Consider the following 27,056-nt stretch of genomic DNA (forward strand, 5'->3'; position numbering starts at 1 on the left):
TTTTTAAAATTATTTATTTAATATTAAGGGGGCACGGTGGCGCAGTGGGTTGGACCGGGTCCTGCTCTCCAGCAGGTCTGGGGTTTGAGTCCTGCTTGGGGTGCCTTGCGGCAGATTGGCGTCCCGTCCTGGGTGTGTCCCCTCCTCCTCCGGCCTTACGCCCTGAGTTGCCGGGTTAGGCTCCGGTTCCCCATGACCCTGTATGGGACAAGCGGTTCAGGAAGTGTGTGTGTGTGTGTGTGTGGTCTGGATGGAATTTCAGAGTGAGTTTTAAAAACGTGCAGTGAGCAACTGGCTACTGTCTTCACGGACATATTTAACACCTCCTTCAAAAGCTCAACTGTACCCACTTGTTTCAAAAACACCACCACCATCCCTGTTCCTAAGAAGAGCAAAGCGAGCTGCCTTAATGACTATTGCCCGGTGGCACTGAACCCCATTGCAATGAAATGCTTTGAGAGGCTTGTACTGGGACACATTAAGGACACCATCCCAGACTCTCTGGATCCACTGCAGTTTGCCTACCGCCACGACGGATCCACTGAAGACGCAATATCACACACTTCACACCATTCTGTCTCACCTGGATAATAAAAACTGCTATGCAAGGCTATTGTTTGTAGACTATAGCTCAACATTTAACACTGTCATCCCAACCAAGCTCATCCACAAACTACTAGGGCTGGGACTGAGTGCCACATTCTGCAATTGGATCCTGGATTTCCTCACCAACAGAACCCAGCGTGTGCGGATTGGCAGAAACACCTCCTCCCCACTCATCCTCAATACTGGCACTCTACAGTGAAGTGTCCTGAGCCCGGTGCTGTACTCCTTGTTCACACGTGACTGTGTGGCCGGTCACAGCTCCAACACCATCATAAAGTTTGCTGAGGATACCACCGTTGTGGGTCTGATCACCAACAACGATGAGACGGCCTACGGAGAGGAGGTGAGGCTCCTGGCAGAGCGGTGCCAGGACAACAACCTGTCTCTCAATGTCAGTAAAACTAAGGAGCTGGTGATTGACTTCAGGAAACAGGAGATGGTCCATGCACCCATCTACGTATGAGGGGACATTGTAGAGAGGGTCAACAGCTTCAGATTCCTAGGGGTCACCCTCACTGCAAAACTCACATGGACTGAGCACACAGCATCAACTATCAAAAAGGCCCATCAATGCCTCTACTTCCTCAGGCGTCTGAAGAAAGCCAGGATGTCCACTACAGTCCTCACCACTTTCTACAGGTGTGCTGTAGAGTCCATCCTCACAGAGTGTATTACATCCTGGGGTGGCAGCTGCTCCATACAGGACAAGAAAGCCCTACAGAGGGTGGTCAAAACAGCTCAGGGAATCATCGGCACGCAGCTACCAGCGGTCGAGGACACCTACACCACAAAAGCTGCCTCAGAAAGACGATGCGCTTCATGAAAGATCATAGTCACCCCGCACGGGCACTTTTCTCTTCCCTGCCATCTGCAAAACGGCTCAGGTCTATTCGAACCCGGACAACTGGGTACAGGAACAGCTTTTACCCCACTTCTGTAAGACTATACAACACTGATCAATGTACCACCTTTAGTAACTAGAGTTGGACTGCTCCACCCAAACACATTGGTAAATTACGCTGTCACTTTAAGCATTCCCATTCTCTTGTTCTGAGTTCTCTGACTTACCATTATTGTTACTACTATTACCATTATTTATTGTTATTGCTGTCATTGCTGCTATTGTTACTTGCTGTCATTGACACTGTTTTGTTTGTGCAGTTTTTCTATTGTCTTTGTCCATAGTCTGTGGAGAAGCATTCAGGAAGATTTTCATGATACATGTACACGGTACTTGTATCTATGACAATAAACTTGAACTTGAACTTGAACTATATTCTTAAATTTTTTATCTCAGAAATTCCTTAACTGCACTTTGGGAGACGGTGAGGAAGATGATCATTTTTGTGTAAACTGGTAAAGCACAAGAACAGAAAGTCATTTAGTGCTGAGCTGATGTGTGTTTCCGAACATGGTAGCATTTACATCGTTTACATGGTTTCCCCCCATATATTTCTGACATAACACACAAGTTTAGGACATAAAGTGTGACCAGTGGGGGGGTCCAGGAGAACACGGCAACTTGTCCTCCGCCAATCACATCTCCATCAGGGAAACATGGTAAAGTGTCTGGAATTTGTGAAATGACTGCAGATGTTATTTGACAGGAGAAAACAGAAGGAGACTTCTGCACTGGAGGGGAACCTTTTGTGGGCTTCGTTTTGTCAGGTTGCAGTAAATTGTGTATCTGTGTGGTAAAAATACAACAGAGTGTCGATTACCTGAACTAATCGGGCCCAAGATTGGTTTGGGTAATAAAATGGTTTGGAAAACAAAACATACATGATAATACCCAGTTTGTACAAAACAAAGTGTAATTAGACCTGTAACTAATTTTACACAAGGTTATTTCTACAGTTTTTTGAAACATCAGACATAATTTAAAAAGTGATCTCAGAAATGGTTTGTGAATAATAACCAAGACATTTTGAAGAATCAGTGTATTTTAATATTTATTTTGAACTGACTGAATTATTTCACATGGTTTCCACTATAATTCACACTTTTTTACATAAACAGGAATAAAGACAACTGCACACTGAGTACAGTACTGCAATTTTTTTTTGGGGGGGGGGGGGGGGGGGGGGAATTGCGGATCTGATAACTGACAGTTGGGATGATTGACATTTGGATAATGGACCCTTTACTGCATGTCCAACACATAGGGCTCAGTCTGATACACACAGACACACACACATTTTCCGAACCGCTTGTCCCATACAGGGACGCAGGGAACCGGAGCCTAACCCAGCAACTCAGGGCATAAGGCTGGAGGGGGAGGGGACACACCCAGGACAGGATGCCAGGCCATCGCAAGGCACTCCAAGCACGAGTTGAACCCCAGACCCAGTGGAAAGCAGGACCCGGTCCAACCCACTGCGCCACTGTGCCACCGCACCACTGCACCGCCGACTCCCATCTGATACATATTGTACATATTGTTTTTTTCTGTCTATTATTCTCAAAGGAAGGAAAAGACACATTTAGTCGAAACAAGTGAAACTGAAACACCTTTCTAATCACCTGACAAGGAAAGATCACAAGTACCAAGGTTACCAGAACGGAAGTAAAAACGACACAGATGAATCGATACTCTACTGTAATATGAAATACTTCAAGGATATGAGTGTATATGTTATATATTTTAATATATATTGTTATAAATATAGAGACATTACATATTGCTGCATCATTGTTCTTTCAAGGAGAAATTCATTTGCTCTGCTGTCTCCAAGGTGACTTGAACCATCTCACCATGGTTTTTCAGAGGATGGTTGATGGTTGAATCTCCCAGGAATGGTGTTTTTCTTCATTTGAACAACACACAGGTGGTCCCTGATTTATGATGGTTCGACTTGCAATTTTACAATCGACTTTACGATGGTGAGCTGGAGATAGAAATTCAGTAGAATCCGCATCTCACAGTCTGACACACAGAGGTGTGTATAATCCGTATTAAACGCATTTTCGACTTATGATATTTTCGACTTATGATGGGTTTCGGGGAACGTAACCCCATCGTAAATCGGGGACCACTTGCATTCATTAAACATGGTCATCACATTCTTCTAGTTGTCTTTCCCACTGTTTTGTTAAAAGTAAAAGGCACATACATGCTCTCAGTTGTTGATGGAAGATATCCATCCATCCATCCATCCATCCATCCATCCATCCTCAGGATCATCTTCTTCAATGCATCCATGCAGTGGTCCAATCTGTCCCATCTGTCCTCCCTCCTCTTCTCCAAAAGTGTGTTTATTTTTGATACCATAAAAATGATGAACACCAATGTGTTTCTCACAGTTAACTGTTTCTGGCCGGTTCACCTGGGTCTTTTTCCCCAAATCCTTCTTTCTTGCACCACGACACCATTCCAGACATAGTGAGTCCTGGTGAAAATGGATGTTTCGTTGGCAAGTAGTTACAGACAGTAGTTACACAACACCGCACTTGTCATAGTGTGTGTTCACATGGATTTGCATAGAGAAACACTTTGCATTGACAGCACATGCTTCAGCGCTCTGGGAGTGTTTATAGTCCTCAGGGTTGGACACTTCAACACTGACAGCTGTCCTTCATGGCAAGAGAGTCACCAGCAGTTATGGGTTTCATCACAACCTTCATCTGGACTCTGGTCTTCATTCAAGGTCAGCTGGAAGGAAAAGGGTTAAAAACACACTTTAGGTGAACTGAACAGTTCTGTGAGCAAACATGAGATGTTGCATTTTTCATTTATCAATATAACTTTTTGTTCTGTTTCAGGATCCAGGGGTCAAATCACTGTGACTCAGAGTCCTGAAGCGACAGCTGTTCTCCCGGGACAGACAGTCAGTGTGAGCTGTAGAACCAGTTCTGCTGTTCACTATGACTGTTACTTTGATGGATTGAGGGGTCAGCAGTGTTTAGCCTGGTACCTTCAGAAACCTGGAGAAGCTCCTAAACTCCTCATTGGTGGCGCTAGTTACCGTCAGTCAGGGATTCCAGATCGATTCAGTGGCAGTGGATCTGGGTCTCACTTCACTCTGAGCATCAGTGGAGTCCAGGCTGAAGATGCAGGACATTATTACTGTCAGAGTTACCATAGTGGTTATGTGTTCACACAGTGTTATCGAGCCGTCCAAAAACCCTTCCAGTGACACAGTACAGTTACCGCACTGCTGTTGAAGTCGAAGGTAATAAATCTACATCGTGCAGACACAGAATTACAAAATTGAAACATTTTAATGTTTTCATGTTACTTTCATAATTGTTTTAATCAAAATGTATATTTTTGTCTGTTTTTATATTTTTATTCACACATGCTTAAGTGAGCAAGTTTTCGCAATGATGTTTATTACAGAGTTTGAACCACCAATGGAACAGGAGAAGGGTTGAACTTTTTCAGTGAAGTATTGTAATAAAATGTCATAATAACTGTTTTACACTTAAAACGGAACAGATGTATCCCTGTCAGTGACTTGAAAAAACACAAAGAAGAAACCTGAAGTCTCTGTTATCTTTGAGAAAAACTCAACGATCTATCAAATCAATTGTACTGTTTGCTTTTTACAGATAACAGAAACAATCTAAGATGCTAAAAGATGTAAATCTAAGACATTATTTTGTAATACATAGGGGTGCGGTGGCGCAGTGGGTTGAACCACAGTCCTGCTCTCCAGTGGGTCTGGGGTTTGAGTCCTGCTGGGGGTGCCTTGTGACGGACTGGCGTCCCGTCCTGGTTGTGTCTCCTCCCCCTCTGGCCTTATGCCCTGTGTTACTGGGTTGGCTCTGGTTCCCTGTGACCCTGTACGGGACAAGTGTGTGTGTGTGTGTGTGTGTGTGTGTGTGTGTGTGTGTGTGTGTGTGTGTGTGTGTATTTTATAATACAAAGACCAGTACGCTGACAAGTCACCCTATGTTATTGAAGGGGTGGGCGGTGGCGCAGTGGGTTGGACTGGGTCCTGCTTTCCAGTGGGTCTATGGTTCAAGTCCTGCTTGGGGTGCCTTGCAACAGACTGGTGTCCCGTCCTGGGTGCGTCCACTCCCACTCCAGCCTTACGCCCTGTGTTGCCGGGTAGGCTCCAGTTCTCCATGACCGCGTATGGGACAAGCGGTTCAGAAAGTGTGTGTGTGTGTATTCTCAAAGGAAGGAAAAGACACATTTAGTCAAAACAAGTGAAGCTGAAAGATCTTTCTGATTACCTGACAAGGAAAGATCACAAGTACCAAGGTTACCAGAAGGGAAGTAAAAACGACACGGATGAATCGATACTCTACTGTAATATGAGATACTTCAAGGATGTGAGTGTATATGTTATATACACACACAATTTCTGAACCGCTCGTTCCATACGGGGTCGCGGGGGACCGGAGCCTATCCGGCAACTCAGGGCACAAGGCCGTAGGGGGAGAGGACACACCCAGAACGGGACACCAGTCCGCCGCAAGGCACCCCAAGCGGGACTCAAACCCCAGACCCACTGGAGAGCAGGACCTTGTCCAACCCACTGCACCACCGCGCCCCCTAGCTGTTACTATGATGGATCAAATAGGCAGTGTTTAGCCTGGTACCTCCAGAAACCGGGCGAAGCTCCTAAACTCCTCATCTACAGTGCTATTATCCGTCAGTCTGGGATTCCAGGTCGATTCAGTGGCAGTGGATCTGGGACCGACTTCACTCTGACCATCAGTGGAGTCCAGGCTGAAGATACAGGACATCATTACTGTCAGAGTTTACACTCCGTCAGTAGCAAACCAGTGTTCACACAGTGTTATAGAGCCGTACAAAAACTCCCCAGACACACAGTACAGTTACCTCACTGCTGCAGCTGAGATCCAGTGCAGTTGACTCTTATCTTATACATTTACATTTTATACTTTTATTCGATACATTTTTAACTTTTTGATCACAGAAATATGTTAAATGAAAATTGACATACATCTCAAGAGTAGCCGTAGCATTTGCAGTTAACAAATACATGTATGAATGGAAATTCAAAGTGAACTACAGGTCATTAGAAACACATGTTGGTGTTTTGATACATTAAATTTTTTTTGTTTTTTATGATTTTTGGGTGACATATTTCTCATTCTTAAGAAATCATTGTAATCCAGTGCCCTCATAGTTTTTATTTCCTGTCGGACTCCATATTCTACCACAAGACATCTGAAGATGTCAAATTGATGATGAAAAATGACCAAGTGAGACAGGAGGCCAAGAGTGTTTCCCGGCACTGTTCCTTTGTCTCATCTGGGATCCGACACCTTCAGTCCCCTTCAGTCCGCTTCAGTCAGTGTCTATTCCATCCTAGTGTTGGTTTCTCATTCTCCAATTCGCTACATTAACTGGAAACGAACTGAAAGGTGTCCAGAAACAGTTGAGAGAAAACTAAGGCCACAGTTGTGATGATGAGGAGCTGCGATTGTCCCGTCACCTGATGTCTCACAACAGGAGGCATGAAGCATTACTGTGCAAAACCCTTTTTTTACACGACACACGTTCCTGCTACGTCAAGTGTGATGTGCAGCAGCGTCGAGAGTCCAGACAGAGATCAGGGATGGTGATGGAGGGTTTATTGCGTCTTTATTATAACTTTTTTCTGACAATAAGAGAGCAGAGCTCCAGCAAGGAACAACAAATGAAAGTAGCAAAGTGGAGCTGGAAATAAAGACCACACGGTGGCGTCACCATCAGGTCTGAGTGAGAGTTGTTGCGCTACCTGGAGGTTACATTCAGCAGGTACTTGATGTTCTCCATACGATTCCTACACTCCACACGTCACTGCGGCCTTTGCCCTGATCTTCTCAAGGATCCTCTCGTGGTCTCTGATGTCTTCAGCAACTGTCCCAATGACACTAACAATGTTCTAAGAATGTGTGTTTTGAGCCCAGAGGCAGAAATGACTGTCAGCTCATTCTATGGCCCATAGCCCTAACCCGGTGAGTCTCTGGTGACTGTTTGACCTGGTGACTATTTTGAAGGATAAAACTAATTTGGTTTTCCACTCCCACCGTATCCCATGTTGTCTTTTCTCTGCTGAAAAAAGACCATTGAGGTGAACTTCATCATGCTGCACATTGCACTAACAAAGAAATTAAATTCTAACCTGACATTTGATAAATCTGCACGTTGCCTCCTCAGCACCCTGGGGACAGGTGAACATTTTCCTGCTCCATTGTGGGAACAGCAGAAGCTTCCTGCCCATGCAAATATCAGTCTCACCCCAACGGTCCTCAGTGCAGTTTCAACGCCTAAAATATCCCAGACTGGGCCGCATGTGTGAGGGAGGTACATGTATTAGTGATAATAATTAGAAAAGATGTGGAAATACATGAGATTCAATGGGAATTATTAAATCTCCTTTCGACATTCAAGTTCCACAACTTCAAGTCACGTAGGCTTCCGCGACGACTATAAAGACCGAACTCCTCAATCAACCTACTAGACTACATCAATGATCGGTGAAGACGACGTCTAACGGTTTACGATGCAGAACCCTGAGGATGTTTCCAACATAGGAAACGAAATGTTGGGATTAGTTTCTATGACGACACGGTCTGCTCCGGAAGATGCTAAATTCCAGTTACACAACTTCGTCAGTTCATTCATTCATTCACACACACATTTCCAGAACCGCTTGTCTCATACGGGGTCGCGGGGAGCCAGAGCCTACCCGGCAACACAGGGCGTAAAGCCAGAGGGGGAGGGGACACACCCATGATGGGACTCCAGTCTGTTGTAAGGCACCCCAGGCGGGACTCAAACCCCAGACCCACCGGAGAGCAGAACCCTGTCCAACCCACTGCACCACCGCGCCCCCTGGTCAGTTTACTCAATATTACAGAAATTATTAAAAAAATTTTTTTTCTGGGACAATTTACACTGAATTTACTCATATGTGCCATGTGCATAGTTACAGACCAGTGATAACTGATACCATTTTTGTCATGTATTTATATGGGGAAATAAATAACACTGAGAGGAGGATCAAAGTGAAAAATACCAAAATATGCCTAAATATATACAATCATAGTGACGCAACACTATCCCCGTTGTTACAGCAAGTTTAAAAAATTGTAGCTCAGGTTGTAACACACAAGGAGTGTTTTAGTGTTATTTCACATATACTTGCAGTGGAAACAGAACATTGACCAGAAATACGGAAGAGACTTAAACCAACAGTTTTAAAGTTTTGCGCTGCAATATCCTTTATTAAATCTTTTCTTATTATTTAATAATTATTGTGTATGAATGGGCTCATGTGCGTTTCTTCTCAAATTGGTCACTTTTATGTCCATTTGCAATAACAATATGAGTGTAATGGTTGCAACGCAATTCATCAGTGTTCTGGAAGGGAAACACTTTGCTAAAAGTATTAAAAATGAAGAACCCAGTGAGTCTGTGACACACCAGGGACGGTGAGTTTTTATTTCCTGTCTTAATGAACACAAAATCAAATGAAGAATATAAAAAGTCATTAAACTTCATCCGAAGATCCACGGAAGATCCATATTTATTATATATCTCAAAAAAATGAACTAGGAAGATCACTTGGAATCATGGGTATTAGGATTTAGCCGATACTTTTCTCCAAAGCAACTTACAATGTTAAGGTCACAATTATTACATGCTTACAATCATTTACCCATTTATACAGCTGGGTAAATTTACTGGAGTCACTTAGGGTAAGTACCTTGTTCAGCCCCCACCCCCCACCTCCTCCCCTCCGCACATCTGCCCCAATCCGGGGTATTTTAGGTAGTGAAACTGCACTGTGAACCGTTGGGGTGAAACTGAGATTTGCATGAACAGGACGTTTCTGCAGCTCCAAGAATAGAGCAGGCAGATGTTCTCTGCTCCCCAGGGTGCAGGTGGGGGGTGGGGGGGTCTTTCAGCAAACCAAGAAGCCTCAGACAATGAGAATTACACTTATATTTGTCTAATTAGCTGCCATTTTTCTCCAAAGCAACATAGTGTAAACTTCTTACAGCAGTTTACCTCTTTAAATAGCACGGTAATGTTTACTACAGTCAAACACAACAATTACCTCGTTCAAGGGCACTAGAGTATTAGGATGTGAAGGATGTGAACCTGGGTCCTTCAAATGAAAGGCGGTGTCTCTAAGCACTAAAGCAGCCGCTGCACGATGACACGGAGCTTTATTTTACTGTACTTTTCATCTGTACTTAATAGAAAACGCGGTATATCATAGTTAACCCGAAAGTGACTGCGATACATTACCTGCTACCTTCAGCGTGAGTGGAGGTTACGTCCGGCAGGCGCTTCATGTTCTCCGTACGATTCCTACGCTCCTCACGTCACTGCAGGCTCTTCCTCATCTTCTCAAGGATCCTCTCGTGCTCTCTGATATCGACACCACAGACGTTGTCTTGTAGAGATGTGGCTCTATTTCCACATCTCCTCTACTGACCAGTCCTTTGTGGGGTCCGGCCTCTTTCCTCTTCTCACAGCGACACCGATTCTCCACAGGTGTGACGGCGAAGGAGCCTCTAAGCATCCTGGGTCACTCTTATGGTCCATGGAATGAGCTCACAGTCATTTGTGTCTCTGCTCCCAAAACACACACTGAGAACATGACCTGCTCCACCACTGACTGCTCCCTTCTTTCAGACGCACAAATGTGGTAAAAACCCTTTGCTCGCGATGAGTCGCTGGTGCTTTGGGCAGCGGGTGTTACCGTAGTACAGAGCGATGGTCCTGTGCATGTCTGAATTCAGCCACAGGCAACATGTGCTTTGGAGTCTTTATTATGCATGTTTTCTGTTACCTTTAAAGAAATCACACTGTCCAGTGAGTCCAAATTAATTATTAAAACGTTTGCTGGAAGGAAGGTAAAATATGTGAATAATCCAGTTTTTTTCCTTTTATTCTCTTTTTGAGTTTTTTCTGTGACCAGAGAAGTGTGGAAGTGCCAGACAATTTTTATACCTTGTTTCTTAATAAAAATGACCGCAGCAGCTCGGCGCCCCTTGTTTGAAAAGAACACCTGTTCAAACATTACAGTTCATGTGACACGGCAAATATTAATAAGGACAAGAACTTGTGTGTGTTTGATTGAAAAAATCTTTATTATTCTCAGCTGCATTTCAGATATTATTGAAGCACAAGATCACACAGCGTAACACAGACAGTCTGATGTCAAAGAGAAGCAGAGGACACACTAGATAATAGTGACAAGCTGAGGGTGAAGGGTTTCACATGTAAGCAAAGCACATTATTAACCTCTGTGTTGTTAGTAAAACAGGTGAGAGTGGAACACGGAACAGAGTAAAAACAGAGTAAAAACAGAGTAATCGGGCGGGCGCCCGTCTACGCGGAACAGTCGGATCTCCTGAGCGTCTCGATGACGGGAGTCTGGGAGTCCCGAGTGGCCTTGCAGCTCACCGAAACCACCTTGGACCACTCGCCCGCAGAGAGGCTCAGCGTGTTGCTCCAGCTGTACTTGCCGTCCTTGTCCAGGATTCCGTGGCTCATGTCCCCGGTCCTGGCGCTGCCGTCCACCGTCCACTGCAGCTTCCAGTTAGAGGGGAAGCCCTTGTTGGCCAGACACGTCAGCGTGGCCTCGTTCTTACCGGACACCTCTTGACTAGAGGGGGGCAGGACCGTGAGGACGGGGGTAGCATCGCCTAGGAGACGGCAGAGGTCAGAGGTCATCGGAGGTCATGAGAGGTCAGAGAGAGGACAGCGAGTGGACAGAACGTCTTCAGCAGGGAAGGGATATTGTGTACGATCACCTACGTACGGTGAGGACGAAGAAGAGCTGTTAGTGAAACCCCAGAGGAGGAATTTAGGAGCAGTTTGTGATCGCAGCCCACAGTATGAATGAGGTCTATGATAATAATTATGTCCATAAACACAGCGGAACAGATCCTCGGTCATTTTTACCTCCGCGGCTCAGGGGTAAAAACTATTTTCCACCCTTCTGTACATATTGATACAGACCTTCTGGACACTGATTTTATTCACTTTAAAATCGATACGTTATAAAAACTGTACGAGTGACTAAAATCAATTCCAGTTGAAGGACATGGACATATTGAAATGAAATTGTATATTTACAGAACATATAATATATACAATGAAATACGTAATGAAATATATATAGACATACATAATGAAATAACCACTAAAACCTGATAACTAACACAGACAAACCGCATGAATTATGAATTATTCTACATTTATGCCTATTTACCCTTTTACTGACATCTTTAAAATAAATATAAGCTTGGAAAGGAGCAGCTGGTATTATAATTATTAGAGCTGCTACCTTTGGACCTAAAGGACGCAGGTTCCAATCTCACCTCCAGCTCTTGTACCCTTGAGTAAAGTACTTACCATGAAATTGTTCCAGTAAAAGTACTCAGCTGTATAAATAGATTAACATTGCAAGTCGCTTTGGAGAAAAGTGTCAGCCAAATAAAGAACTGTGATATGAATTAATAACCTCCAAAGAATTACAGGAAGGAAATGCACTTTAAAACGGTAAAAAAAATTCCGCAGTAAACAAACATGTTAAAGATGCATCTTATCGCTGTTATGAACTCATCAGGAGTTTTGACATTTATATCATCATTTACCTTCATAATTTACCATCATCATTTACCATGATTTGAAGCTGTTTTCTTAAACCAAAGTTCAGTGTAACAACTTCCACTGAAACAACTGAAAACACTCAATTCAGACACTGAGCAGGAGAACAGAAAAATGTGCAGGTTGAATAAAACCATTTACATTAATTATTGTACAGTGTTCAGGGTATAAGAGAATAAAAAGCTCTTACTTCCAACATCCAGCCTGGTTCCTCCGCCGAATGTGACCCACAGTGATTCAGAGTCTATTTGTGCTCGTACAAAAACCTCCTCAGAGGCTCGGTGTACCGTGAATGTACTGTGTTTACCTGCTTTTCACTGTAAATTCTAATTTACTCTCCTGACTGGCGGGTAAAAGAGAAGAATCACACCTGTTCGTCTCTTTTTGTTAACATGAGGATTTAAAATAACATGTGAACTGGGTTATCCACTTATTCCTTGACAAACTTTCTTTTTCAAATGATGATAAAACTGTTCTCATCTGAACAAATTAACTGCAGAACGAGAGAAAAAGTAGAAAATTCTAACCTAAAAAATAACAATCCTTATTTATTTTAAAGAAAAGTGAGAAGCGACACTAAAACAGAGGTATTAAAACAAGACACAGTGCTGTATAGAAGGAGAAGGTGTGTAAAAAGAGCTTTGCTGCCCTTTCATGAAAGAGATTTGCTGTTAAAAGATATTTAGAAATACTTACTGCCAACATCGATCCGGGTGCCGCTACCAAAAGTCCACCACAGTGAGTGAAAGTGGTTGAGGAGCCGCACAAAAACCCCCAGTGCGTCTCTGAGCGCTCCCTGCGCTTCCTGACCCTCATTTAACACTCATTTTACCCTCATTTAACACTCATTTTACCCTCATTTAACACTCATTTTACAGTCACATTACTGTATGAGTCTCACAACACTGCATCATGTAAAAGAAATTTATTTGTACTCTAATTAATTTTTCATTTATATTAAATAGAATTTATTTAACTATTTATACTCTCATCAGTTTATACTTATGTATATTTATTCATAATTTATTTATAATCTCATGTTTGTATACTCTGTAAATATGTTATTTTTTTATTCTGTAATTCTGTGTCAGCTGTTGGTTGTCTGTAAATACTGGAAGCATCTAGAACCACAGCAAATTCTTTGTGTGCGTCAGGACATTTGGCCAATAAAACTTATTCCGATTCTGATTCAGATTCAAAAATACTCACATTCATACACGTCATGTGTTTGTTACATTTCTGTTAATATGAATTTCACAAAAATCATTTACAGATTTATGACAAAGAAGATCCTTTTAAAAAGTGGTCTTTAAACCTGTACAATTTAACTACAGAAGAAAAAGAGCAGTTTTGTGTTTCCTTGTCCTGTCCTTACAAATTAAACGACAAATATTGTTTAAAACAGTAGTTTCTCCAGAGCTCTGAACTTTGTGAGCTTTTTATTCATCCCACAGTCTCTCCTGGAGCGCTGACTGCTCGCTGCTGCAGTTCATCCCTGTGGCCAGAAGGCGGCGCTGTGCAGCTATTCCAGAAATCAGAATTTCAAAATGAGCTTCATTGCCAAGTATGTTTCACACATACAAGGAATTTCTCTTGGTGACATAAACGTTCACAGCACAGACAGAATGACAGTGACAAGACACAGATAATAAAAATAGAATAAGTGAATAAAAATGTAAAAATACACAATCTACAAAATAGATACTAGACGTTATGTGTATGTACAGGTATGTTATATAGAAATGTAAGGGAATGTAAATAAGAGGTATGGTGTGTTAAATAAATATAAGTATAAATAGTGTTGTGTATGGCACATGTTTATTGCCCAGTGGGGGCATTTAACTGTTCATGAGGTAGATGGGCTGAAGAAAGAAACTTTTCTTGTGCCTGGCTGTCCTGGTGCTCAGTGCTCTGTAGCGCCGGCCAGATGGCAAAGGTTCGAAGAGGAAGTGGCCTGGATGCGAGGGGTCTAGAATGATTTTGCCAGCCCTTTTTCTCACTTTGGATGAGCACAATTCTTGGAGAGCTGGGGGGGGGGGGGCGGTGTGCCAATGATTCTTCCAGCAGTCCGAACTATCCGCTGCAGTCTTCTGATGCCCGACTTCGTAGCTGAGCCGAACCAGACAGTTATAGAAGTGCAGAGGACAGACTCGATGACTGCAGAGTAGAATTGCATCAGTAGCTCCTGTGGCAGCTTGAACTTCCTCAGCTGGCGAAGGAAGTACAACCTCTGCTGGGCCTTCTTCGCAATAGAGTCTATGTGGAACTCCCACTTCAGGTCCTGTGAGATGGTAGTGCCCAGGAACCTGAATGACTCCACTGTTGCCACAGTGTTGTTCATGATGGTGAGTGGGGATAATGCTGAGGTGTTTCTCCTGAAGTCCACAATCATCTCCACCGTTTTGAGCGTGTTCAGCTCCAGGTTGTTATGACTGCACCAGACAGCCAGCTCTTGGACCTCCTGTCTGTAAGCAGACTCGTCGCCATCCCGGATGAGGCCGATGAGTGTGGTGTCGTCTGCAAACTTCAGGAGTTTGACAGAGGGGTCTTGTGCGGTGGAGTCGTTGGTGTACAGGGAGAAGAGCAGTGGGGAGAGCACACATCCCTGGGGGGCGCCAGTACTGATCGTGCGAGTATTGGATGAACATTTTCCCGGCCTCACTTGCTGCTGCCTGTCCGTCAGGAAGTCGGTGATCCACTGACAGATGGAGGTGGGCACAGAGAGTTGGGTTAATTTGGACAGGAGGAGGTGTGGGATGATGGTGTTGAAGGCTGAGCTGAAGTCCACGAACAGGATTCTCGCATAAGTCCCTGGTTTGTCCAGATGTTGCAGGATGTAGTGCAGTCCCATGTTGACTGCATCATCCACAGACCTGTTTGCTCAGTAAGCAAACTGCAGGGGGTCCAGCAAGGGTCCAGTGATGTCCTTCAGGTAGGCCAACACCAGTCTTTCAAATGCCTTCATGACCACAGACATTAGGGTAACAGGTCTGTAGTCGTTCAGTCCTGTGATTTTGGGTTTCTTCGGGATGGGGATGATGGTGGAGCGTTTGAAGCAGGAAGGAACTTCGCACATCTCCAGTGATCTGTTGAAGATCTTTGTGAAGATAGGGGCCAGCTGGTCAGCGCAGGTTTTTAGGCAGGCCGGTGAGACACCGTCTGGGCCTGGTGCTTTCCTTGTCTTCTGTTTGCGGAAGACCCGACACACCTCTTCTTCACAGATCAAAGGTGCAGGAGGGGGTTACTGGAGGTGTTAATCGATGTGTGGAGAGAAGGTCAGAATGGGTGTTGGGTGTGAGACAGGGTTTTTCAAACTTGCAATAGAACTCATTCAAATCGTCGGCCAATTGTTGAGTTGACACGGTGCTGGGGGGTGGTGTCTTGTAATTGGTGATGTCTTTCAGGCCTTTCCACACCGATGCAGCATCGTCGGCTGAAAACTGTTTCTTCAGCTTTTCAGAGTAGTTTCTCTTAGCCACTCTGATCTCTTTTGCCAGTGTGTTTTTGGCCTGTTTATACAAGACTCTGTCCCCGTTCTTGTAGGCGTCTTCTTTGGCCTGACGAAGCTGTCTGAGTTTTGCAGGGAACCACGGTTTGTCGTTGTTGTATGTTAAACAAGTCCTGGTAGGGATGCACATATCCTCACAGAAACTGACATATGATGTTACAGAGTCTGTGAGCTCATCTAGATCGCTAGCAGCAGCCTCAAAAACACTCCAATCGGTGCACTCGAAGCAGGCTTGTAAGTCCTGCACTACTACTTGTTAGTCCATCTTTTAACAGTCTTTATTACAGGTTTAGCTGATTTCAGTTTCTGCCTGTAGGTCGCTATAAGATGAACCAGGCAGTGATCAGAGAGCCCCAAAGCTGCCTGTGGAACAGAGTGATATGCATCCTTTACTGTGGTGTAGCAGTGGTCCAGTATATTACTGTCTCTGGTAGGACATGTAACGTTGTCCGGAATGGCTTCATTCAGCCAAGTTTCCATGCGAGTTATTTCAATACACACGTTCCCTGTGTTCCACTACAGGATCTGAACGTTTTCCTCCCCGCTGGACCACAAGAGAACCAGTGAAGAGGAGTTGAGCTCCCGTAGCTATCTCACACACACACATTTTCTGAACCGCTCGTTCCATACGGGGTCGTGGGGGACCGGAGCCTACCCGGCAACACTGGGGGTAAGGCCGGAGGGGGAGAGGACACACCCACCCCAGTCCACCGCAAGGCACCCCAAGCGGGACTCGAACCCCAGACCCACCGGAGAACAGAACCTGGTCCAACCCACTGCGCCCCCGCATCCATAGATATCACTTTACTCCCTTTTACCCTCATTAACTATGCAAATCAGTGAATTTTTTTCTGTTGCTGGTAGTGTAGTGGTTGGAGCAGCTGCGTTTGGACCCAAAGATTACAGGTTCAAATCCCATCTCCAGCTGTAATACACTTGAGGAAGATACTAATCCTGAACTGCTCCAGAAAATCACCCAGCTGTATAAACGGGTAAAAATGGTAAGTAGCTTAAAGCTGTAAGTTGATTTGGAGAAAAGTGTCAGCTAAAGGAGGAACTGTAATGTAATTCTGACTGGGACAAGGTAAAACAAGGTGATTTTAGAGGGAACTGTTCCTATACAAGTACAAAAAAAACCCCTCTGCTGTTCAGAACTGCTGAATCCCTTAACCACATTAAAGAAGAGACTCAAACCATATTTCTCTTGGACCAACTTCTCTTCTTATTTCCTAACTGCTCCATAAATTTGCACCATCTGTCACAATCACCTCTGTACCTCCGATCAAGAGTTGGTTCCTGTGTGAAAGTGACAATAAGGGATTTTGTTCCCATTTCTCTTGTTTTATGTAGAAATTCATTTTCTGTTGAATTTGACTTTAATAGTGTTTATTAGGGGGCGCGGTGGCGCAGTGGGTTGGACCGGGTCCTGCTCTCCGGGGGGTCTGGGGTTCGAGTCCCGCTTGGGGTGCCTTGTGATGGACTGGCGTCCTGTCCTGGGTGTGTCCCCTTCCGCCCTGTGTTGCCGGGTTAGGCTCCGGTTCTCCGCGACCCTGTAGGCGGCAAGCGGTTCTGAAAATGTGTATTGTTTATTAAATTACTGTGTTTTTCTCATAAAGGAAGAAATGATTACCATCAACACCTACTTTCTGTTGTGTTTTTCGCACTTTAAGAAGGTGCCACTGATGGACTGTAGGACCTTGTTCGACTCCATGTACTTCTTACTTTAAATATAAAGGCTGAAATAATAAGTTGAGCTGATGCTTTTCTCCAAAGCATTTAATTGCATCTATATAAACAATCAGTAACAGTTCCATCGATGTTCAACCCAGGAAAAGGATGTAGCTCAGCTAGAATTGATCTTACACTTGTTGAGCTTCCAGAAATGTGCAGATATTTGCTCCTTACGCCCCAGACACTTGTGTCCAGACCTTCCAAAGACTCCCTCTTCTCTCATTTCAAACGTCATCCAGTTTCCTTCGTCGCTCAGTCCTCTTGTCAGAGAAAAGCTCAATTGAATTCAATTCACACACACTTTTCGGAACCGCTTATCCTATATGGGGTCACGGGGAACCAGAGCCTAACCCGCAACACAGGGCATAAGGCCGGAGGGGGAGGGGACACACCCGGCACGGGACACCAGTCCGTCGCAAGGCACCCCAAGCGGGACTCGAACCACAGACCCACCGGAGAGCATGCCCTGGTCCAACCCACTGCACTCCCTGTCAATTCGGTTTAATTCCATTTATTTTTATAGAGCACTCTTCTCACATAGTGGCACAGAGCGCTTTGACACAGGCATAAGGCAAGAAAAAGATACAAAGAAGACAGTCGACTAAGGGCTACCATAATAAAGCACTTTTATAGAGCTATAAGTATGCCCACTGGCCACCGGGAGAAGGAACAAAAACTCCCAGCTGAAGGTTGAGGGAGAAAAAAACCTCTGGGGGTCCACGGGCCAGTGATTGCCCATCCCTCCTGGGTATTCTAGAAAGTAACAATTTGTAAGCCAGTGTGTAACAAGTAATGATAATGTTGGTAAATGGCATCTTGGATCCCCAGCTCGGCATGGAACGTCTCGATCGTCACGGCAGATGGTCATCATCCTCTGTCAGCACGGGATTCGTCTGTCACCACTGGTCGGCCTCCTCAGGTCTTATGTAGCGAGGTAGTGCTCAGCGAGAAGATAGGACAGAGTTAGTAATTTGTTACTCAACTAAATTTAAAATGCATTTTTATAGAGGTGATACACAACCAAGGCAGGTGAAATGACATTTCTAGGTGGAATGCCTGAGCGAACATGCAAGTCTTTAGTCGGGATTTGAACACAGAAACAGACGGGGCATTTCTGACAGCTGCTGGTAGACTATTCCATAGTCTAGACGGTCTATAGCTGAAGACGCAACCACCTACTGTCACGTGGAGCACAGGGAGCCGGGATGGCTGAACCCAAGTGCAGCGTTGTTTGTCCGGAGACAAGGGATGAGGCAAGTTTCCGGCGTCGGGGACAGGCAAAGGGTCGGTCGATTGACGGTCAGGGTTAGAGCGAAGATCCATGGACGAGGTCGAGAAACGTAGCGAAGGGTCGGTCGAACAGCGAACAGGACAGGAAGGAGGATCCGTGGACGTGGTCGGGAAACGAAGCGAGAGTCAAAAAACGGAGGACGTGAAACGAATCGATGCGTGTGCACAAGCGTCACGGGAAAGGGCGGTTGTCCCTGACGAGATTCCGCAGGGGTACAGGAGCTGAAGAGGGTCTTCATACGGTGAGTGATTACGTGTGAGTTAGTGCGGAGTCGGGTGCTTGTGCTGTGGGCGTAGACGTGACACCTACTGAGGTCTTACTGATCAGATAACCCACATCCAATGAACAAAGATATCATCCTGAGATATAAGAATCAATAATCTCACAAAGGTAAACCGAAGCAATGCCATGTACTGCCTTATAGGTCAAAAGCAGGATTTTATAATCAACTCTATAAGCGACCGGGAGCCAATGCAAGGATTTACGTACTGGTGTAATCTGGTCAAACTTCCAAGTTCTGGTGATAATTCTCGCAGCAGCATTTTGTACCAACTGTAGCCTGGATACAGTCTAGTATGGGCACCCAAATCCTTGACACAATCACTATGCTTAAAGCTAATACCATTTGTTGTAAAGATTGGAGTGATTATGTCGAGAGTTTTGGCATCACCACCCACCACAAGTACCTCTAATTTCTCTAAGTTCTAATAAAAGACACAATAAATCCTCCGGCACCATCACAATCACCATCTCTGTCTGGACTCTCAACGCTGCTGCACATCACACTTGACGTAGCAGGAATGTGTGTCGTGTAAAAAAAGGGTTTTACACAGTAATGTTTCATCCCTCTTGTTGTGAGACATCAGGTGATGGAACAATTGCAGCTTCTTGTCGTCACAACTGTGGCCTTAGTTTTCTCTCAGCCGTTTCTGGACACGTTTTGGTTCGTTTCCAGTGAATGGAGCGAATTGGAGAATGAGAAACCAACATTAGGATGGAATAGACACTGACTGAAGCGGACTGAAGGTGACTGAAGGGGACTGAAGGTGTCGGGTCCCAGATGAGACAAAGGAATAGTGCTGGGAAACACTCTTGGCCTCCTGTCTGACTTGGTCATTTTTCATCATCAATTTGACATCTTCAGATGTCTTGTGGTAGAATATGGAGTCCGACAGGAAATAAAAACAATGTGAGCACTGAATTACAATGATTTCTTACGAATGAGAAATATTTCACCCAAACATCATCAAAAAACTAAAAACATTTAATGTTTCAAACCACCAACGTGTTTTTAATGATCTGTAACTTACTTTGAATTTTATTAATCTATTCATTAACTGCAAATTTCATAGTTACCCTTGAAATGCATGTTAATTTTCAGTTTACGTATTTCTGTGATCAAAAAATTAAAAATGTATTGAATAAAAGTAAAAAATGTAAAGCATAAGTTAAAGAGTCAACTGCAGTGGATCTCAGATGCAGCGGTGCGGTAACTGTGCAGTGTGTCTGGGGATGTTTTTGTACGACTCTATAACACTGTGTGAACACCGGTTTGCTACTGACGGAGTGTAAACTCTGACAATAATAATGTCCTGCATCTTCAGCCTGGACTCCACTGATGGTCAGAGTGAAATGAGACCCAGATCCACTGCCACTGAATCGACCTGGAATCCCAGACTGGCGGTAACTAGCGCCACCAATGAGGAATTTAGGAGCTTCTCCAGGTTTCTGAAGGTACCAGGCTAAACACTGCTTACTCCCCGATGAACCATAGTAACAGTTACTGTGAACAGCAGAACTGGTTCTACAGCTCAGACTGACTGTCTGTCCTGCGAGAACAGCTGTCGCTTCAGGACTCTGAGTCACAGTGATTTGACCCCTGGATCCTGAAAGAGCGAGAAACAAAGAGTGAGTCCATAAAGTGAACATGTTTCGAATAAGAGTAACATCACAATTTCTATATGTACTTGGAGTTTGTAGAATGAAACACAGTAATGTTGTTACATTAGATATTGATGCTGACATTCTTACTGACACTATATGAAGAGTAATACCTTGGAAGCAGAGCAGCGCAAAGATCATCACAGTGACCATCGTTGCTGTAGTATCACCCACGAAGGACAGCTGTCAGCGACAAAGTGCACAACCCTGAGGACTATAAAGACTCCCAGAGCGCTGGAGCATGTGCTTCACGAGTTACAAGAACTGACTTTATAAAGGATTTTTCAGGAGCATGTTGTCGTCGTCATGTGGGGGGAGGATATAGTTTGCATGAGGACGTACTTTGCATTGACAGCACATGCTCCAGCGCTCTGGGTGTGTTTATAGTCCTCAGAGTTTAGCGCTTCATCACTCACAGCTGTCCTTCATGGCGAAAGAGTTCACAGCAACAATGGGATTCATGGGCATCTTCATGTGGACCTTGGCTCTGTGGATTCAAGGTATCTTCTTTACCATGGTCCTTGTTTTCAGCTTCTGTATTCAAGGTACCTCTGAAAACAGTGTGAAATTGTGTTATTTTTCTACTCATTTATTGTGTTTCATTATTTCTACAGTGGAAACTAAAACCAGTCCTGGTGCAGTTAGAAGGTCAAATGACCTGAAATGTTGAATCTTTTTATTTCCAGAGTCCAGCGGACAGTTGACTTTGACACAGTCCCCTCGTGTGGAAAAGAAACTCCCTGGACAGTCAGTGACTCTGAGTTGTAAAGCCAGTGGCCCTTTAAACAGCTGTAGTAGCTGCCTATCATGGTACCTTCAGAAACCTGAAGAAGCTCCTAAACTCCTCATCTACTATATTAGTACCCGTCAGTCTGGGATTCCAGATCGATTCAGTGGCAGTGGATCTGGGACCGACTTCACTCTGACCATCAGTGGAGTCCAGGCTGAAGATGCAGGACATTATTACTGTATGGGATCTTACTAGAGCAGCAGCAACTGGGTGTTCACAGAATGTTATAGAGCCAAACAAAACCCCCCCAGACACACAGTACAGTTACCACACCATTGCACATGGGACCCACTGCACTTACTGATGGGACATTAACTGCTGTGTTCCAGTACGCAATATACAGTATTTATCTCTGCTGTGATTCAATAACACACACAGAGTCAGGAGATGTTGGCTGGGACCGACACTGTTGATGGGTGGATAGTTGCATTGATATGGTCATTTGCAGTGTATAAAATCCTCCTGCTCCTCACACCACACTTTTCCCAGCCACTGTTCCAGGCCATGATGATCTCTCCTCTGAACTACTGCAGTGCCTCCTGACTGGTCTTCTAGCCTCTACTCTCAAACCTCTCCATCTAATGCAGAATGTCAGTGCACGTCTTGTGTTTGACCTGCCAGAGCATCACCAAGTGTTCACCCCCTCTTGTCTTTCTTCATTGGTTTCCTATAGTGGCCTGTATCACATCCAAGATGCTGCTTAGGGCTGACCAGGATCAGCACCCTGGTACCTACAAGACTGATCAATCCCAACAGTAGCACTAACCCCCCTCCACCTCTCGCCACTTGCTTGTTCCACTCAGAAGAAGCTAAAAATCCAAAGTGCTACTCGACACTCAGTGCGAGACGTTGAACCAAACAGTTCAAAAATGGTGTCCCTGCTGACTGCTCCTCAAGTTTCTCCTGCTCCCAGGAAGAGAAGAGCAGAAGTTTGAAAATGATGAGTCATATAAGTAAGAACATGGAGCCACGTTTACATTTACATTTACATTTATTCATTTAGCAGACACTTTAGTCCAAAGCGACGTACATCTCAGCAAAAATACCATTTGTGCATTACATTAAGAGAAAGAGACATGGCTGCAGACATGTGACTCTTAGGTAAACCTAGTTTGTTACCTTCCACTTCATGCACCGATGTTCATCGCTCGAGTAGGTGCATAGAATGCAGGATAGGTGAATCCTGATAACCTCCTACCAAAATTTTTATTTTTTTAGAAAAATAACAAGATACACAAAATCACATGTAATGCCGGAGTAGCAGCTGAATAAAGGCTTATCTGGGGATGCTCATGAAGTTATGGTGCATGAACATTTACACCATACATGAGCTGGAGAGATCTTGGGCGAAATGGGAGGGGCAAGTCATTCCAGCACAATGGAGCCAGAACCGAGAACCTCCATGCTTTACCCTTCGTGCGTGGGACCACCAAGCGAGCAGAAGTAGACAAGCAAAGGGACCTAGCTGGGGTGTAGCGGTTGATCAAGACCTGTAAATAGCTGGGATCAGTTCTACTGACACATTTGATTTTGAATTTGATCCTGACAGCTGTAGGAAGCCAGTGCGGAGAAACGAGTAGAAGAGTTACATGGGAACGCTTTGGCAAATCAAACACAACTCGTGCAGCAGCAGCATTCTGTATCAGCTGTAGAGGTTCGATGGCGGTAACAGGAAGGCTACACAAGAGAGAGCTACAGTATCCAGATGGAAAGTCACCATGGCCTGGACAAGTAGTTGGGTGGAGTCAGTAGTGAGGTAGGGACGGAGCCTGTGAATATTATGCAGTATGTATCTGCAGGACCGGGCTGTGGCTTCGATGTGCTGAGAGAAAGACAGACTTGTGTCAGTCGTCACTCCCAGACTCTTAGTCAAGGAGGTAGGCGAAATGAGTGAATTGTCCAGTTTGATTGATAGATCGTGACAGGAGGACAGGCCGGGTGGCAGGTGAAGAATCTTTGTTTTGGAGAGGTTGAGTTGGAGGTGGTGAGATGTCCAACAGGCAGGCAGCGATGTGTGCGGAAATGTCTGACGCGCCAGATGGAAAGGAGAAGCACAGCTGGGTATCATCAGCATAGCAGTAGTATCTGAATCCATGGGAGGCTATGACTGGACCGAGGGAGATGGTGTAACTCGAGAAGAGAAGAGGACCCAATACCGAGCCCTGCGGGACACCAGTTGAGAGAGGCAGAGGAGAAGAACGAGAGCTCCTCCAGACCACTTGATAGGATCTATCAGAGAGGTAGGACTCAAAACAACACAACATCTGTGTTACATGTTCCAGTGGAGGGGACACACATATTTACATTTGATATCCTCTTTGCAGTTATTACTTTGGCCATAGTGGGGGGTGTGGTGGAACAGCAAGTTTGGTTGGATCCTACTCTCTGGTTGGTCTGGGGTTCAAGTCTTGCTTGGGGTGCCTTCTGACAGACTGGCGTCCCATCCTTGTGTGTCCCCTCCCCCTCCAACTTTACACCCTGTGTTGCCAGGTTAGGCTCTGGCCATGGTGTGTGTGTGTGTGTGTGTGTGTGTGTGTGTGTGTGTGGTAAAAACTTGACAGAGTGATTTGTACACATGTGCCAGCAGTGATCAGGAAAAGGACCAGAATACCAGTGTGTTTTGTGGAATTTATGAGGAAGAAACACGTGTCACTCTTCACATCAGTGTAAATATTGAAGAGCAGCAAGGTTGTGTTCACACCACCGCACTTGTGACAGTGTGTGTTCACATGGATTTGCATAGAGAAACACTTTGCATTGACAGCACATGCTTCAGCGCTCTGGGAGTGTTTATAGTCCTCAGGGTTGGACACTTCAACACTGACAGCTGTCCTTCATGGCAAGAGAGTCACCAGCAGTTATGGGTTTCATCACAACCTTCATCTGGACTCTGGTCTTCATTCAAGGTCAGTGGAAAGGAAAAGAGTTCAAAATACACTTTAGGTGAACTGAACAATTCTGTGAGCAAACATAAGATACAGTTCGATCAATAATCAAATATACTGCATTTTTCATTTATCAATATAACTTTTTGTTCTGTTTCAGGATCCAGGGGTCAAATCACTGTGACTCAGAGTCCTGAAGCGACAGCTGTTCTCCTGGGACAGACAGTCAGTATGAGCTGTAGAACCAGTACTGCTGTGTACAATGACTGTTACTTTGATGGATCATGGGGTCAGCAGTGTTTAGCCTGGTACCTTCAGAAACCTGGAGAAGCTCCTAAACTCCTCATCTATGGTGCTACTATCCGTCAGTCAGGGATTCCAGGTCGATTCAGTGGCAGTGGATCTGGGTCTCACTTCACTCTGACCATCAGTGGAATCCAGGCTGAAGATGCAGGACATTATTACTGTCAGAGTTTTCATTACCCTAATAGTGTCCGTGTGTTCACACAGTGTTATAGAGCCGTACAAAAACCCCCTCGGTGACACTGCACAGTTACTGCACTGCTGGTTTTGAAGTCAAAGATAAAAATGTCACACAGTTTCTGGACACTTTTGGAATTGTAGTGTTTTAATTATTTTTACAGCAGTCAGCAGTATTTCTGTAAATAGTCTGTTTCAGTCACTACTTATATGCTCACTGAAAATTTGTCAATATTTATATTATTTTTATTTCCTTTATATTGTTAGGATGAGTTTTAACTGCAGTTGTCTTTCTTTGTATTATAAATAACATCTTAGACTTAGACTGAGATCTTTTAGCATCTTGAATTGTTTCTGTTATCTATAAAAAAAAACAGCACATTTGATTTTATAGATCGATGATATTCAGAAGACTTTTTCTCAAAAATATATTACTGTGGCTTTGTGTTCATCCTTTTTGTTGTCAATTCAATGAAAGAGATACATCTCTTCCATTTTTAGTTTAAGACATTCAAAATATTACATATCTCTCTAATCAACATGTAGCCCCTACGCAATCTGTTCTCATGTTTGTGCATTTGGTGTGTAAAGTTATTGGTGTAAAATAGTTGTATAAATCTTGAGAGATTATGGTTTTGTAATTTGATGTTTTTTATTGTAAGTTTTTTTTTTTTTGGTGTTTATTGGCAGGAAAAATGTCATTTAGGGGCTGCCCAATCGGTGCTGGTTGGGAAAATGTGCGCGACCTTTGTGGGGGGAACTTCCGGGGGAAGAGGAAGGAGTGGGGAGGAGTCGTTGGAAAACCGCGTAGGGAAAAACTGAGTTTCTTTTCTGAGGAGAACAGCGAACGAGGCGGTTTGGTTTCGTTTTTAACTCCGCTGTTCTGGGATGGCGTCCCGTCCTGGGTGTGTCCTGGGTGTGTCCTGGGTGTGTCCTGGGTGCGTCCTGGGTGCGTCCCCTCCCCCTCCGGCCTTACGCCCTGTGTTACCGGGTAGGCTCCGGTTCCCCGTGACCCCGTATGGGACGAGCGGTTCTGAAATGTGTGTGTGTGTGTGTGTGTGTGTGTGTGTGTGTGTGTGTGTGTGTGTGTGTGTGTTCTGAGAAGCTATGCGAGCCGAACAGCTAGCTGACGTGCGGAGAGAGTCGCCAGGACTCGCCATCATCGCTCCACCCACCCTTTTGCCGGCGGAGAGAGAAACTAGTAGTTTAACTAAGATGTGAGGGGAGGACAGGAGGTCGCTGTCGCGCTGACGCCGTCGGTGGTGGACGGAGCTGCTCCAGCAAGCGCGCTAAGCCTTAGGAGATGGTACCGGAGACTAAGTCATAAAAACAAAAAAACTCCGGGTACGAGTGTTCGTTTTCTATGGTTGAGACTACTGACTGTAATGTTTATAAGTGTGGATTAGTTAGTTTTATATTAAATGTTCTTTGGGTTTATATTTACCTGAGTGTTGTGACATTCTGTGTGTGTGTAAGGGGTTTTTTTAAGTGTGGTGATCAGTTGTTGTTTCTGTTATTACCTATAGAGGGCAGAAGTGTTCCGTAGGTACAGGAAGGATACCTAGGCAGCAAGGAAGCAGATTTAGCGGAGATAAGAAGAAAAAAAAAAAAAAAACAAAGCACATGTTGTGAAAACCCAGCTTGGACATGATTAATTCGAGGCTACGTGCCAGTTAACAAAATCATTCTCTGTGTGTTTATTGAGTAAACAAAAGGGCTGAGTCTGCTAAGTGTGATGCATGATGGGAGGTTTGCACGACGCTACTGGGCCTCTCCTCACCCACCATAGCGAGAGTCATACAGAACAGTTGAGTTGGTTGGGGAAGCAACAGTAGACGCATCCTCAAAGTTGGTTGTTGTAGACACCGCCTCCCTGGTAGTAATGTTAAGAAAACATCAGAATTGAGTGGGTGGGCTACAAACATAATTATGAAAACTTTCAAGTTTGTGTGAATAAAAATACAAAAACAGACTATAATAGACATTTTGACGAAAACAATTATGAAAGTGACAGCAAAACATTAAAATGTTGCAATTCTGTAACCGTCTGCAAGACGTAGATTTATTACCTTCCTTTTCAACGCAGTGCGGTAACTGTACTGTGTGTCTCTGGGGGGGTTTTGTATGGCTCTATAGCACTGTGTGAACACATTGCCACTATGGTAACTCTGACATTAATAATGTCCTGCATCTTCAGCCTGGACTCCACTGATGGTCAGAGTGAAGTCGGT

General features: G+C 44.5%; 1 gene segment (V, D, J or C); it reads right to left on the reverse strand.

Moving 5' to 3' along the window:
* Positions 1 to 10,651: 10,651 nt before the first annotated feature.
* On the reverse strand, positions 10,652 to 20,877 carry LOC108920835 (Ig kappa chain V-III region MOPC 63-like). The segment is given in 4 exon segments: positions 10,652 to 11,232; positions 12,390 to 12,443; positions 20,289 to 20,615; positions 20,784 to 20,877. Coding segments are annotated over 4 exon segments (738 nt in total).
* Positions 20,878 to 27,056: the final 6,179 nt, after the last annotated feature.

This window comes from Scleropages formosus, chromosome 21 (assembly GCF_900964775.1).
Source record: "Scleropages formosus chromosome 21, fSclFor1.1, whole genome shotgun sequence".
Lineage (NCBI taxonomy): Eukaryota > Metazoa > Chordata > Actinopteri > Osteoglossiformes > Osteoglossidae > Scleropages > Scleropages formosus.